The sequence below is a fragment of the Ictidomys tridecemlineatus genome, chromosome X (assembly GCF_052094955.1).
Source record: "Ictidomys tridecemlineatus isolate mIctTri1 chromosome X, mIctTri1.hap1, whole genome shotgun sequence".
Lineage (NCBI taxonomy): Eukaryota > Metazoa > Chordata > Mammalia > Rodentia > Sciuridae > Ictidomys > Ictidomys tridecemlineatus.
In genome coordinates, this window is record NC_135493.1 from 112,808,170 (window position 1) to 112,823,902 (window position 15,733).

Below are 15,733 nucleotides of genomic sequence, written 5' to 3' on the forward strand. Positions count from 1 at the left end.
CTGTGCACCTTACCTCTAGGGGATGTGCATGTATTGAGCTCTGAGTAGTTTGAAGACCTTGGGTTGGGAAGAAGTGGTCTCCTCCAGGGACCATCCCTTGGGTTGGGCAACTAGGGAAGCCCCCACCACCATGGGAGGCTGCACCTTCTTTAATATTAAAGTTTGAAACATCAGGTTCTAACAGTATCTGAAAGACTGTGCTAGTCAGCTCTTTGTTGCTATGACAAAATACCTGAGGAAAACAACTTAAAAGGAGAAAGACTTTATTTTGACTCATGGTTTCAGAGGTCTCAGTCCATGGTCATCTGGCTCCATTATTTCTGGGCCCATGGTAAGGCAGAATGTCATGCCAGATAGCAAAGTTGTTCCCCTTATGGTGTCTGGGAAGTAGAGAGTGGGAGGAAGGTGTTAAGGACAAGATATTATCCCCAAAGGCACATCCCCAAGGATATACTTCCTCCAATTAGGTCCCATATCCTACAGTTTCCACCAGCTCCTACTCAGCTATGAATCCATTAGTGCATTAATCCATTGATGCATTGATGAAATGAGAGCTCTCTCTCCAAAGAGGCTGCCTTCAATACCCTGCTATTGTATCTCCCCTCTCTAAACACTCTGAACCCCTTGGTCTGGATGGGATGCCTCTGAGCAAATAGGCCCAAGACTTGTGTACCCAGAGATCTGAGGTGCCCTTAGAAAATGTGTACCTTGTGGCCCCAGTCTCTCACCTTGTCCTGGTATCTGTATTATGTCTTGGTGCCTTTGTCAAAAAGCATTACCTTGGGCTGCAGTTGTAGTTCAGTGGTAGAGTGCTTGCTTAGCATGTATGAGCCACTGGGTTAGATCCTCAGCACCACATAAAAATAAATAAGAGTATAAAAAACACAATAACATTATTTTAAAAAGTATCTCCTTATGCCATGTATTTTCCCTGCTGATAATTTGAAAATCCTGTTTGGGCAATTGTCCAGGAGCTGCTAACAAATTTTATGTTCCAAGGGGGCTGGGTTAGTGTTTGTGGGTCTTCTGGACACCTTTTTCTGCATTCAGCACCACCACCCTGGTGTAGGTGCTGAGCCAGTGACAGTGAGGTGGGGCACCCGTTGGAGGAAATGGAGTTTATGAAGGATATGAACCCCCTATAGATGTAAGGCAGGCCAGTTTCCCAGGATTTGTGCATGATTCAGATGCCCCACAATGCCATCTTTGCTTGGGGGTGCAAATAGGAGGGTAGGATTAAAACTTTGAGGGGAGTGTCATTGAGCTGGAGCAAGTCCCTTGGAAGGGCAAGATGAAGATGGTTCTGGGGAGTAATAGAGTGACAAGAAGGTAGGGACTGGAGTCACCTGAGGGTCCAGAGTAAGCTTCCTCCCAGGAACAAGGAAGAATAAGTCCCCTTTCCATCCTTCTGGGATCTCTTTAGCACTGCATAATTGCAAAGCCTAACAGGGAACCTCAGGCAAAGCAGAAATGTTTTTGGGTTTTTTTTTTTTTTGGTTTGGTTTGGTTTGGTGTTTTTTTTGTTTGTTTGTTTGTTTGTTTTTGAGTTCCAGACCCAGCAGCACAGAGCAGAGCTGGGAGATGATAGCTTAAGAAACAACACAGTGTCAAATCATAATTAATGAATTTTGGATTCATTAGAAGGCACATTCCCTACCAACACCTCTCCCTTTGTTATTCACAGCAGCAACTGCCTGCAGGGGATATTGTATCACCGGAAGTTCCTTTCCTGTGGCTCTGGGGTTTCCTAATAGTGCATCAAGAGTGATGCACCTCCATCTTGCTCAACTCTGCAACTGACTGAACACTTCCCCACCAGTTTATTAGCTCTGGAGACCAAAGCCATCATTTGTCGCACTGATGAGTTGTGCACACTAATTTTATATTTAACTTTAGATCAATTGAAATGAAATCAAATCAAGTTAAAACAATTTAAAATTAATTTCTTCTGCCTCACTAGCCACATATCCACAGCCAATATGTGGCTAATGGCTACCATATTAGATGGCATAGAATAGAGCATCCCCATCATTAAAGAAAATTATTCTGGTCACAGCTGTTCTAGAGTCTTTAAAATGTTCATGGGAAGGAAAAATGCTGGTAAGACATTGGATCTTTAAGAGAAGGACATAGCAGTAGCTTATTCAAACTTTTAAAAAATTTTTTATAGGTTGCTCAAAACATTACAATGATCTTCACATATCATACATTTGATTCAAACTTTTTATTTTATTTTTTTAACTGAAAATGAGCCATTTTTATTGAGTAAAACTCAGGAAACCTGTTTTGGTTGAATGATCTTGAGACGGGACCTTTCATTTCTCTGGACATTAGTGTTCCTGTAACACCTTGGCTAAGGTCATCTCTGAATTTGATGTTTTCTTCTAAACCTCTTTGCCAGCCTATAACATCTGCTAATGTCCCAGCCACATTTTCCCTTTCCTCTTGCTTAATTTCAAGGAAAACCAAAGATTTTACTCCTAGAGCCCTTGATTGAGCTCTCTGCTTCCCATCTTTCTATTCAATAATCCCTTCGTCTTCCTGCTACCATGTCCAATCAGTGCCTTCCCTGGGGTAACCTCTGGTAGCTCATGAACCACAGGAGAAAGTCCAAAGCCAGTCTTTTTTTAACATTTATTTTTTAGTTATAGGTGGACACAATATTTTATTTTTATTGGTGTTGAGTATCGAACCCAATACCTCATGCATGCTAGGCGAGCACTCTACCTCTGAGCCACAACCCCAGCCCACAAAGCCAGTCTTCAGAACATACAACTTGCCATTTAGACTGTGCCCTTGCTGCTCTCCTTAATCCTTTTTATACCCTGCCCCTAGTGAAATATCACTTGTTGTTCCCTGGACTCTATACTTTATACCCATGTTCTTGCTCAAGTTCTTCCCTATACCTGAACACCCTCCTATCCCTTTGACCACCTCTTCAACCATAGTAGCAGGAACCTACTTCATTGGCAGTGCCAGCTGATGCCCCTTTGGATCACATTCTTGGTAAGGTGACACTTTACCCAGGCTGCTCCTTGACAATGTCTGAACCTGGTTAAGATTCTAGAGCCAATATGGGACTCTGCCAATGGGCAAATTATGGCCAAGTTCTCCTTGGTGACCTGGCTGAAGCCCTCAGTGCTGAGACTCTTCTACCTAATTCTTCCTCCCTCCATTTCCCCCAGGGCTCAGGCCTGCTTTGTAGTATGGCACTCTCCCTGCCAATCCTGCCCTCCCCTTTATCCTTCATAGACCTTCTCCCCAGTAAATCTCTTATATGTCTAATCTTATTTTGGCATTTGCCTCTCAGAGACCGAAAGAAATTGACAGTCATAGATTTCCCTGATTCAGACCAGACAGAATCAAGCACTTTTTCATCCACATTCTTCCAGTCCTCTGTGTACACCTCTGTTACAGCACTTAGCACATTTTACCATCACAGCTGCTGCTACCACCACCATTATATATGTCTCCTCCCCTGGGAAGCTTTTTGTGATCAGGCTGTTTCTCCCATTCCAGTTTCCCTGTATTTGGCATGTGCTAAAACATGCTAATTGAATTGGGCCCCTTTATCCTTTGAGGGAGTAAGCAATCCTCTCTCAATATGCCTAGTATTGAAAGAAGCTATGTTGCATGTTTCGGGTTAAAAAGTGATGAAGGCATATTATTTATGCATAGAACAAGGCTCCTTCCACTATTAATGAGACAATTAAGCCCCCAGACTTGTTTTTACTAATGGTCCAGTTCATTTATAAGCAATATAGTGCTCTGGTTTTTGCATTTATTTTCTATATAGGTACTCTGCAGTATATGGCACCTGAGATTATTGATCAAGGACCTCGTGGGTATGGTGCCCCAGCTGATATCTGGTCCCTGGGCTGCACCATCATTGAGATGGCCACCAGCAAGCCTCCATTCCATGAGCTTGGTGAACCACAGGCAGCAATGTTCAAAGTAAGACACATTTGGTCATTTGGGTGGTTTAGATGTTGGGGAAACAATTTAAAACAAGATCTCTTCTCAATCTTGAAAACTTATACACAAAGGAGAGAAGGAAAACAGTTTTATTATTTAATAAGTATTAAACTAGAATGCAAGGCACATCACAGATAATCTGCTAAGATTTCAAAGACTGAAGGAAATCTCACCCCTTTATATTGCTAAGTAGATAAATTTCGTTATAACCACATTCTCAAGATAAATAACTAGACCTCAAGTGAGAGGACTTGACAACACATGGCTCCTCTTAGATTCACCTGGTAATTGAGGTGACCTTTTATGTTAGGAAATTGGCTTTTTGCAGAGAAAAAATAATAAACCTGTTTTATCTTAAGACAGGAGGTAGTTTTGGAGTGAGGCACCACCAAAGTTGGCCCCCTTCCCTCCTACAGAAACTGGGAGACAGAGGCACTGTCTTCCTCAATGATTTCATTTCAAAGCAATGGCTCCTGAGTCTTGGGAAAGATGTTTCTGGTAAGAGGCTTATCTAGCTGTTAAAAAGATTTACATGCACTAGGTGCAGTGGCATGTGCCTGTAGTCTCAGCAGCTCGGGAGGCTGAGGCAGGAGGATCACAAGTTCAGAGCCAGCCTCAGCAACTTAGTGAAGCTCTGAGCAACTCAGTGAGACCCTGTCTCTAAATAAGATATTAAAAAGGGCTGGGGATGTGGCTCAGTGGTTAAGTGCCCCTGGGTTCAATCCCTAGTAACAACAGCAATAACAACAACAAAAACATCTCAAGAGAGAAAGAACAAAAAATTTTAAGTTCTCTAAAGTAAATGCTCTAAGAATCCTCTTCCTTTATGTTGGAAGGGGATAATTAAGCCTCTTATTTTTCATTTGCATTTGCCCTTTCTCTGGGTAAGGCTCAAAGGCCATGGTGTGGTATGCGTCTTTGAAGGAATGGATTTTGGAGAGGCAGAACTGCAACAACCTTCTATGGCTAATGGAAGGCCACTCCGTGTGTGGAGGCTAACATATCGGTGGTGGTTTTACTGCTGGGCAAGTGGGACCTTGAAAGGGGATATACTTGCTTATGACCCCACAGGAAGCTGATGCCAGGACAACCCTGTGTGCCCAAGGTCAGGTCTGCAGTTTCTAATTCTTGAGTATCTTTGGAAACATTTAAGGGGCTCCAGCCCTGAGAGTCCATTATCAACAGTGACCTTCCTTTTTTCTAGTTGTGGGTGGACAGAATGTCTTTATCTTTTTTTTTTGTTTATTTTTATGTGGTGCTAGGGATCAAACCCAGTGCCTCACATATGCTAGGTAAGTGCTCTGCCTCTGAGCTACAGCCCCAGCCCCTATGGAAGATTTTTATTCATCCCAAAAGGGTGGGGGGGGGTCTCAAAAAGTCAAATGGCCATTGTTTGTAGATAATGAAGCTACGGTACATTGACATAGCTTCATAGTACATGTCCAGAGGCCTTTTAGTAGCTTTTCTGCCACATTTGGCAGCCTCCATCATGGCCTGCATCATTGCTGGACCCTCTGGCTCAGCCCCTTGGGTAGAAAGACCTCAAAAATATGAATGTGGGATTGTGTGCTCTGGGTACCTTGGCTGCTCCCCTCAGCCTGACTGGGCCCCAGCAGAAGATTCTCAGAGCTTCCTTCCATTATATCAGCTACCCAGGTAGCTTCAAGGCCAACACCTCAAGTCCACCAAAGTTTTCTGGTCCCTACAGTGCTAACAGAACCCTGAAGACAAGGACTAGAAGACAGCAGCAACCTTCTTGAACATATCAGTGACCATTCACTTTAACCAGTGAAGTTAAAGATCTCACCTGCAGCTTCCATCACAGGCCTTAGAATAAATAGCAGCTGGTGCTTGGAAAAACATGGTGCCCACTGGAGAGCCATGTCTGTCTGTTTTCTGATCTGTTGACTTTCTGTAATCCAGAAACCCAGCCGAAGGCTGTGACTTTCTCAATTCATCCACCGGGCATGAACAACTCCCAGGATCTTCTTCCTGCCTCCTGTTTTTGGTTCGCTCATTATCTGTACAAATTCTTTGCAAAAATGTTGATTTGTTTGGGTCACACATGAAGTCACTTTATGTTGCCAACAAAAAAGTTAGTATTGAGCAAATAATGTCCACTGTGTTATTCATTTCTTGGATAGTAGAATCCTTCAACAAAAATTTTAAAAGCTTCTGGGCAGTGTCTGAAACAAAGGGAATTATTCTTCCCCCAAGGGGAGTGTTATGGGTTTAATTGTGTCACCCAAAATGATATATGGAAGTCCTTATCCCCAGAAACTCAGAACATGACCTTATTTGGAAGTAGGGTTTTCACAGAAAAAAATCACATTAAAATGGTATCAGAGTGGACCCCAAGGCAGCAATGACAGGTGTCCTTATTAAAAAGGGATATTTGGACTCCAAGACAGACATGCACAGAGAGAAGACTGTGTGAAAGCAGGGGATTGGGGTGATGCATCTTAAGAGACTGGCCTCAGGGGGAGACCTTGGTCTCAGCCTCCCAGATTCCAGAACTAGAAGACAATACATTTCTGGTGTTTAAGCCCCCCAGTTTGTGATACTTTGTTACAGTAGCCCTGGTGGACCCTTAAGGGAGCTTTTAAGTCATAGCAGAGCACTCTAATAAAAGTGATGTATTTGCAAGGTGGTAGGGTGTGCTGTCCACGAGTAGCAGTGTCCTGGGAATGGGATGTGTCCACCTCATCAAGGGCCTTTGGGAGGTGAAGTCAGAAGGTCTGCAGCACCCAGGTCTTTGCTCCCACATGTTGTGCAGGAAACGAGCCCAAGCCAGCCCTCAGGATTGCTGAGGGGCTGGCCATGAGCGTGGATTGGGAAGACAGAACAGCTTCCTCCACTGAATTGAGTGGGCTTGGAAAAGACACAGGGAAGGCTGTAAACTTTAAGATGACAATGCCTAAGAAAACTAGAGAGCCACTCCTGATGGGAACAATTATGCAAGAAGAGGTTATTCAAGGTTTGTCGGAAACATTTCCATGTCATAGTGAGATGTGACAGCTGAGAACTGACTCTGGTCACAGAAACAGGGAACCTTTGGCAGGATAGCAGTTGACTATCCAAAAGTGGGCCCTGAAACAGCCATTCTAGCAAGAACTATGAAATGAAGGAGCAGTTCACTTCCCTCAACTGCTGTATCCCTAGGGAGGAGGTCCTGGCTTGGCTGTGGATGACAACTTGTCTGTGAGGTTAGCAGCCTCAGGTTTTGTATGCTTATGGCTTAGAGCTGGAGGATGGGGACCTGGGCTGTGGATGCATAGGGACTGAGAGGTGTGGTGAGGTGTCTCTTGGGAACAGATAGTAGAAGCCTTTGAATAACCTCAGAATGTGGCTCTCCTGCCCCAGGCTTTGGCCCAGTTCCCTCTCAAGTCTCTTGTGCTATGTAACTAATAACTATGTGACTTGTTATTCCTCACAGCTCTGTGAGTGGACTGTTGGCTGGCTTTCCTGCAGGCCTTGCCTGGACTCACACCTGTGGTTGTATCCAGGTGGCAGCTTGGCTGGGGCAGGATCCTCTGAGAGGTCCTTTTGCAGGTGACTGAGGGTGTGGCAGTGAGGGTCGGACCCTTCTGTCCACACAGTTGTCCATCCTGGACTCCTTCCCTGTGTGGTGGTCTCAGGGCTCCAAGAGGACCAGGGCAGGGACTACAAGACATCTTAAGGCCTAAGCTATGAAACCCTCACATAGAACTTTCACCTCAGTCTCTTTGAAAGGAAAGTCACAAAAGGCCAGCTGATTTCTGTTTGTTTTTATTTTTTCAGTGCTGGGGATCAAATCCAGGGCCTCACCCATGCTAGGCAAGCACTCTACCACTGAGCCACATCACAGCCTTCAAAAGGCCAGCTGAGACTCCAGGGATAGGGAAATAGAGACCACCTGTGGATAGGAGGAGCAGGAACATAGCATTGCAAAGGGGCATGGACAGAACTGAGCATCTTTGGGGCATTCCCAGCCCCTCATAGGATGGACGTGTAGGAGCTTTCTGTTGAAAATTCATTCCCCTGAATCACCTGAGGCTTCACTGACACATTGGTTACCTCTCCCTTAAATGCAGGTGGGAATGTTTAAGATCCACCCTGAGATTCCAGAAGCTCTTTCAACTGAAGCCAGAACCTTCATCTTATTCTGTTTTGAGCCTGACCCTCAAAAACGGGCCACTGCCACTGATCTACTCAGAGAGAGTTTCTTAAGGCAGGTGAACAAGGGCAAGAAGAACCGAATTGCTTTCAAGCCCTCAGGTGAGGCCTACCTGGACAGCTGGGGAGATGCCCTGGGCCTGGGGCTTCTCTGCTGCTTACAAAGAGTGCTAGCTCTCCATAGCATTGAGCTTCCATGTTGTGCCTATTTATGTGAAGAGTGGCAGGGATGGTGCTGTAGGTTTGAAGGTTGTCAAAGTCCATCTAGCAAACATCCCTCCATTTCCTGACAGGCACAGGGAGCCTGGAGGGTGACTGTGAGGTCCACTCCCCCAACTTCCTTAAAGTCTTTCTTTTGGGAATGTGTGGAGGTGGGAGATGAGAGGTACCTGTCTGGGGTTTGTGTCTCCCCTAAGTGTAGAGCCTGATGTTTCATCTTTGGAGCCTGGCCTGCCATCCTGGCCTTGATTAAAGGATGTGTTAGGGATGCTTGCCTGTGGTAGCTTTCCCACAGGCCTCCAAAGCCCAGTGACACCTTCTAGAATAGTAGCCTGTAACTAGCAGTGACAAAGAGCAGCCTGTGAAAAGGAAGCCATTTGCCATTTTCCCTCCAGGGTGGATGGAATCAGAAGGCATGGCAGAATGACTCTAAACTTGCTCCATAGAATGTGACCCTAGACCACCTGTTTATGATGAGGCCCATCTCAGACCTACATTTCTCACCATGGTCTCAGGTGACTCTTCACACCACCTAAGTCAGAGCTGTGCAGGCTTAGCAAGCCCCCAGGTGGGCACCTGGGTCTGAGAGGCTGCCAGAAGCTCAACTTCCACCTGGTCCTTCTCTGAGCCTCTCCATTCCCTGTCTGGCTGACCCCCACAGAAGGAACCCGCATTGTCACCAGTGCCCTGGCCCTGCCGTCACCAGGGGAACCTCTGGGCAGTAGCAGCAGCGAGCATGGCTCCATCTCCCCAGACTCTGATGCCCAGCCTGACACATTCTTTGAGAGGACACAAGTGCCCAAGCACCAGCTCAGTCACTTTCTCAGGTACTGCCCGTTTCCCTTGTCCCCCTGTTGTGGTCCTGTGAGGGGTGCTGGTGTTCCTCAGTGATGCAATACTTGCTGGGTCATAACCAGAGGGCTGGGAAGGGCTTTTGCTTTCCTGCAGGGCAGCAGAATGTCTGGGGACAAGCCAGGAGAGCACTTTGCTTACTCCCTGCCCTCTGTTCCACTGTCTTATTTCCTTCCTCCTCTGCACTTCCCTCTCCTGGCTCTTCTTCCCCTCATTTTCCCCTGTTTTCCCTCCCACATACCCCCTTATTTTCTCCCCCTTCCCTCTCTCAACTTGCCTTCACTTCTACTCCCCTTCTTTCCTCTCCCTTCCTCTGCTCCCCCCCCTCAACCCCACTTCTTTTCCCCCTTCTCCCCGTGAACTTGACTACTATGGGGGAAGCAAAGGGGAGAGGGGGACATGGCCTCCCTCCTCCTTCAGCCTTGTTCCCTGCAGCTTCCTCTTCTTGAGCCTGGGGACTGCAGTGTATTCCTCTTAGCCCCGCCCCCACAGCATATGGTGGTACACTTCCTGGTGATAGTGTTCCAGGACAAATACAGGATTGTCACATGTGTTTCGTCTGCAGCGTTCCAGACGAGAGCTCAGCCTCAGAAGACCGGAATGCACCTTCTTCCCCAGATGACAGGGACCAGGGCCTCTTTCTGCTGCGCAAGGACAGTGAGCGCCGTGCCATCTTGTACAAAATCCTTTGGGAAGAGCAGAACCAGGTGGTTTCTAACTTGCAGGAGTGTGTGACCCAGGTACTGGGAATGGCATCTGCTAATCTAATCCCATCCCACCTGGGTCCAAGTCCCTGGACAGATTTGAAGAGGAACCACTCCTCTCTGTAGCCTGGAACATTTGCATAGTTAGAGTGAGCACCATAAGTATTTCCTAACATCCTTCCCTTCCCCAACAAAACAAAAGAATATACAAAGAAAAAAACTCCGCTAAAATGTGAATTTGCAGATCACTGCAGTGCTTCTAGGCATTTGCAGGGTGGTGCTACCACCTGGTGGAGAAAGAGCCACATGGCAGCAGAAACACCAGGAAGCTGAAGGGCTTCCAGCCTCTGGCCTCTTATCATCTTGGTTTTGAGGCCTAGGGTGGAGTTAACCCCCAGCTGTAGGACATGGTAAAGCTGCCCTCAGAATCTGGGAGAACAGCCACTTTATGGAGAATGGTTATGGATGAAAAGATTTGAGTTTTAACTAGGACACAGCAGTAGTATACTGATCCCCCTATCCCCTATCTTTATTTTGGATGGGGAAGGTCATTTTAGGAAGAGGTCACTGCCACATTGTAAACTAGGCCTTTTGATGAGGGGTCAAACAGGAGGTAGAATCATTCAGTGGGACTTAATGGTGAGGATGTGTGCTTGCCAGAAGACCCCCCACCCCAGGAAGGATATAGAGGGAATTCTAAGAACAAAGGCTCCTTCTTCCCCAAGGGATTCCACAATTCTGTTAGCAAATGGGCAGTCTAGTTTCCCACAATACATTTTGAATTTTCTATCCCACTTCTCTTATTCAATGAAAATGATTCATATGTTTGTGTGTATGTGTGGTCAGAGCTCAGAGGAGTTGCATCTCTCAGTTGGTCATATCAAGCAAATAATCGGGATCTTGAGAGACTTCATTCGCTCCCCAGAGCACAGGGTGATGGCATCCACAATATCAAAGTTGAAGGTGGACCTGGATTTTGACAGCTCATCCATCAATCAGATTCACCTGGTACTGTTTGGATTTCAGGATGCTGTAAGTGTTCCATCTGACCCTGGAGAACATGATAATCACCATCTTCTCCCATAGCCCCCATTTCTTCTCATCTGTTTACACCTGAATGCTGAAATTTAGCAGCTCCTCCTAAACATTGAGGATGTAGGTAGGTATAGGAAATGTCACCTGAGTGAGTGGGCTGATTGCCTTTGGCCACAGAGAACATAAGAATACGATTTAGGAGCATATGGCATCTGGCAGCAAGTAGGTGTAGACTTTAAGCTTATGTGTCTGCCCAAACAGATATGAGTTCTTTCAGGCCCGAGACTATCTGGTTCATCTTCGTGTCCCCAACCCCCAGTGCAATCTGTCATTTCCTAGGTGTTCAATAAATGTTTGTTGAATAAACAATGAAGAGGTCCTGTGATGTCAATCCCATTGCTGTACACATCTTCTAGACTCCAACGTGACTTAGGGCAGCCTAGAGGAAGACTGGGTTCAGAAGAAATGTGTCAGACAAAGCTCCAAGGCAGCATTGCCAATACTCAGTCTCAGAGTAAAGGCAAATTAGAATTAGAACTTGACTTTCTTAAAGCACAACAGACTAGAAATCTGGATTTTTGTGATTTTTAGGTAAATAAAATTTTGAGGAACCACTTAATTAGGCCCCACTGGATGTTTGCAATGGATAACATCATCCGCAGAGCAGTGCAAGCTGCGATCACCATTCTCATCCCAGGTAAGTGCCCTCTGAGGTCAAGGTCAGCATCAGGCTTTAACAAAGACCAGAATTATTCTCTGCATTCAACAATCATTTTTCCCCCCTGTGGCTTTATACAATCCTGCAGTAAAGTGAATGCTGTCATAGATCCCATCAAAGTTGAACAGTCTACGATAAGAACATATGGTACTTACTTATGTGTCCCCTGAGTGTAATGAAAGTGACTACTTACAAATGCATCATGTAAAAAGGCAGGGATCTTCCAGTGCTGTGGTACCCATTTCAGTGTGTGTGCTCACAAATGCTTGCTAGATAGTTGAAAAGAAAACGGCTCCATTTCTTTTTCCTCTCTCTGAATTATCTTCTAGTAGCTATAGGAATTTGGGGTGTTTTCCCCCCCTGCTGGGGATCAAACCCAAGGCCCCATTCCTATCAAGCATGCCTTCTACCTGAGCTATTGAGCTATGCCCCCAGCCCATAATGTTAGAGCAGCTTCATGGCAAAGTCACTTCCTCTTCTGTGATTCTTCTTCCTGAAATGGGAGGCTTTAGAAGGGTTCTATGGACCTGGCCTCTTCCTCTCTTTACTCTGGGACTTTGCTGTTCTTCTTCTGTCTGCTCTCCTGAATGCTCTGTAGCCTATGCTCAACTGGCAGGAGGGGCATGTGAACCCCATGTTCCTGCTCTAAGCAAGTATTTGCCTGGTTGTATCTTTGTAAAGCCTCCTTGACTAACCTCCTTACATCTTTGTGTAAACTGGGGGGGGATCATCTTTATGGTGGAGGGAACCAAACAGAATTGTCTTCTCTCCTTTTATAAAAGCTAGCACACTCCCCTTGAGTAGCCTCATTTGGTGGCACAGTACGTGAGCTAAATGCCATGATAACCATGGTCTATGATTTCACAGAGCTCCGAGCTCACTTTGAGCCTACGTCTGAGACCGAAGGGGTAGATAAGGACACAGATGAAGTGGAAGACGACTATCCCTTAGCAGACCTGCCCGGAAGTGAAGCACATGTGGCATCGGGAGGGAGAAGACCTGGTGCAGCTGTTGCAGAGGAGGCCCAGCCCCACCAGCAGCACCTGAGCCTCCAGCTGAGCAAGCTCAGGCAGGAGAGCAACAGGTGATGACCTTCCAGGCCCTCAGTCTGGAATGAGTTGTTTGGGGCCTCACCCAGGTCTCAGGTCTTTACCATCAATGAACTGGGCAAGGTTTTATGTGCAGTTTCAGCTGAGGAACTAGAATGCCTTCCTTTAATGTTAGGAATCAGATAAGTACAGGGCCTTGCCACAGGCCATGAGGAACTTTGCCATACTAAAGACAGCAGTACCTTAACGCTTTTCTGTATCTTTACCAAGATGGGACTCCTGGCATGGCATATGGCCTGGCATGCTCAGTAGACATCTGTAGTAGCAGAGTTTGGGGGTGTTTGCACTTCATTATGGATGATGGACTCTGATCCCAAGGAAGTCTGCCCTCTCGTGTCTTCCTGGTAATTTGTCACGTTCCTCAGGCAGGTATCAATGAACTGCCTTCCCAACCAGGGTACCCTGGCATCATCATAATGTTCCTCCAATGCCCAGGTCTATTTTGTTTACTTCCTGGTATCCAACAGGTGTTTCATAAGCATTTGTTAAATGAACAAAATGATCCCTTTTTATTTTGAAGGTTCACATCAATCAAAATCAAAATGCAAAAATCAATGAGCTTTTAAAACAATTAGAATCTACAGCTATGGCAAACTGTTATTGGGAGAGAAGGTGCTGGATGTATATACTTTGGATGAAAAATTGTGCAAACCCCCAGGATATTTCAGATTTAATTTCTAGACATTTCTTTTAACAGACCTGAAATCTTAAGTAAATGGTAGTGGTGGCAAAATTTTAAGAAGATGACAAACATGAAATTGGTAGTAAAACTTAGTGTTCTTCAAAACTTTTTTTCCCAATTCAGTTATATGTGGGATCGAAGGTCATTCCTCTCCACTGTTCAGTCATGCCATTATTTTCTATTCTTAGTAGACTTAGGAATTGGTTAAACAGCATTCAGCACATTAATGTGAATGGCTAACTAACAAAGCGGCTCTTGGGCAGCCTGCCCATCCTGTGGCAAATGCCTTGACCATGCAGCAATTGGGCAGAGCTGTAGCAGGATGGTCTGTGATGTGACTGGGGATAACTAGTCTGTCCCAATGACAGGCCTGAAAACACTTTGCACTGAAGGGGCCCAGGCACGGGCTAAAATTGTCTCCTTCACTCTGGTAGGAAGAAGACTGCTTGACAAAGATGTAGGCAAGGCCAGGGGAAGGGGGTTGAAATTCCTCACTAGAAAAATTTCCTCCTTGCTGGGGCAGGAGTGTTTGCCTCTCCCCATGCCATTTTGTCACTGAATCATCCAGGGGTACCTGTGTTCTCATCTGTTTACACATTGTTGCAGTAACTTCTCAGAGTTAGACATCAATGATTAACTTTTACTAATCCAAATAAAGCTTAGTTCTATATCGCTAGTTCACCAGCATGGGTAATATATATAAAGAACACGCAGTTAAAACTAATCTCGTGTTTTAGGTACATAAGCAAACAAAAGAAGGTAAACATGGCTCCAGTCTACCAGTCCTGCTTCCCTTCTCCCAGGCATATGATCCAAGCTGGCATGGAAAGGACCCAGAAGCAAACTCTTTCTTGTCCCAGGGAGACCGTCCTGATGGGAAAAGCCCAGTTTCTGTGACTCTGGGTGAATTACTTAGTGACTCAGTGCCTCAATACTTCAGCTCTGAGTGGTATTAAGGCCTAAATGACCTAATCCACTAAGTGTTGTGCAGTCCTGGATTCTGCAGAGAGATTCAGTGTTACTAGTTCTGCCCTGTGGAACTCTGGCTCTCCTCAGCCAGCAGCTGTTCCCTTGCTTCAGCTCCCTCCAAAGAAGGAGGATAACCTATTTTCAGCTACTGTATCTTAGGGAGACAAGCTTAAGGAATCAGGTAATCCTTCTGGCTTAGTTGTACTGATCGACATCAGATTAACTTCTAGTTCATGATATACTTTGAGACAAAACTGTCTAAGTCTGGTTCAGGCTGCTATTACAAAATCCATCAACTGGTGGTTTACAAACAACAAATTTACTTCTCCCAGTTCTGGAGGCTGAAGTCCAAGATGAAGGGCTAGCAACTTCATAGACGACTGGCTACTCACTGTATTATTGCATGGTGGGAGGGGCGAGGGAATCTCTGGGATCTTCTTCCAAAAGGGCCCACCCTTCTAAAATACCTTGGTGGCTAGGGTTTCAATAATATAAAATGTACCCACGCTCCAAGTGCTGGTCTTTGTTGTTAAATGAGAAAAGGTAGATTCCCCTGCATAAGCTGAAACCTGGTTAACAGAACTCTGAAGAAACAAATCTGCTACCCCTGAGCTGACTGAAAAAAAAAAATTTAAAGGCATAATCCCAACAATCTCTTAATTTTAAACAAATGTTTGAGTTGAATTGGATAGCACTGGGCTAATGATGCTTTTTTTTAAACCAGACTCTTGGAACACCTAGTCCAAAAAGAGAGAGAGTACCAGAATCTTCTACGGCAAACGCTAGAACAGAAAACTCAAGAATTATATCACCTTCAATTACAATTCAATTGTAATGGTGAGTCATTGTTCATGTAACTCTAACTAAGGTGTGTCAGACAGAAAGACAAACTAAAAATCTGCTGAGCTGGGCACGGTGGCGCACGCCTGTAATCCCAGAGGCTCAGGGGGCTAAGACAGGAGGATCACGAGTTCAAAGCAGCCTCAGCAACTCAATTCAGTGAGACTCTGTCTCTAAATATACAAAATAGGACTGAGGATGTGGCTTAGTGGCCTAGTGTCCCCGAGTTCAATCCCTGATTACCCACTTCCCCCTCAAAAAAAACCTGCCTAATATTTTAGCCAGCCTTGAAAAAAATTTGAGATTACCTTCTATTAAACCAGGACTCTAGTAGATTCTGGAATACTATTCAATAATAAAAAGGGAACTGCTGATACTTGCAGTATGCATTCCATTCACACAGTTCTCTGGAAAAGACAAGAGCTTCAGGGGCAAAAAACAAATCAGAATGGATAGGAGAGGGGATGGATTATGT

At 45.4% G+C, this 15,733-nt stretch overlaps 1 protein-coding gene across 3 annotated transcripts in view; it reads left to right on the plus strand.

Moving 5' to 3' along the window:
- The window catches only part of Map3k15 (mitogen-activated protein kinase kinase kinase 15), a 113,298-nt gene that overhangs the window by 95,770 nt on the left and 1,795 nt on the right, over positions 1-15,733 (plus strand). For all 3 annotated transcript variants that reach the window (XM_078035058.1, XM_078035056.1, XM_078035057.1), the window contains 8 exons: positions 3,797-3,954; positions 8,049-8,232; positions 9,011-9,176; positions 9,767-9,941; positions 10,752-10,937; positions 11,532-11,637; positions 12,526-12,742; positions 15,143-15,255. In XM_078035058.1, the coding sequence (XP_077891184.1) occupies positions 3,797-3,954; positions 8,049-8,232; positions 9,011-9,176; positions 9,767-9,941; positions 10,752-10,937; positions 11,532-11,637; positions 12,526-12,742; positions 15,143-15,255 (1,305 nt within the window). The remainder of the gene's footprint in view (positions 1-3,796; positions 3,955-8,048; positions 8,233-9,010; positions 9,177-9,766; positions 9,942-10,751; positions 10,938-11,531; positions 11,638-12,525; positions 12,743-15,142; positions 15,256-15,733) is intronic.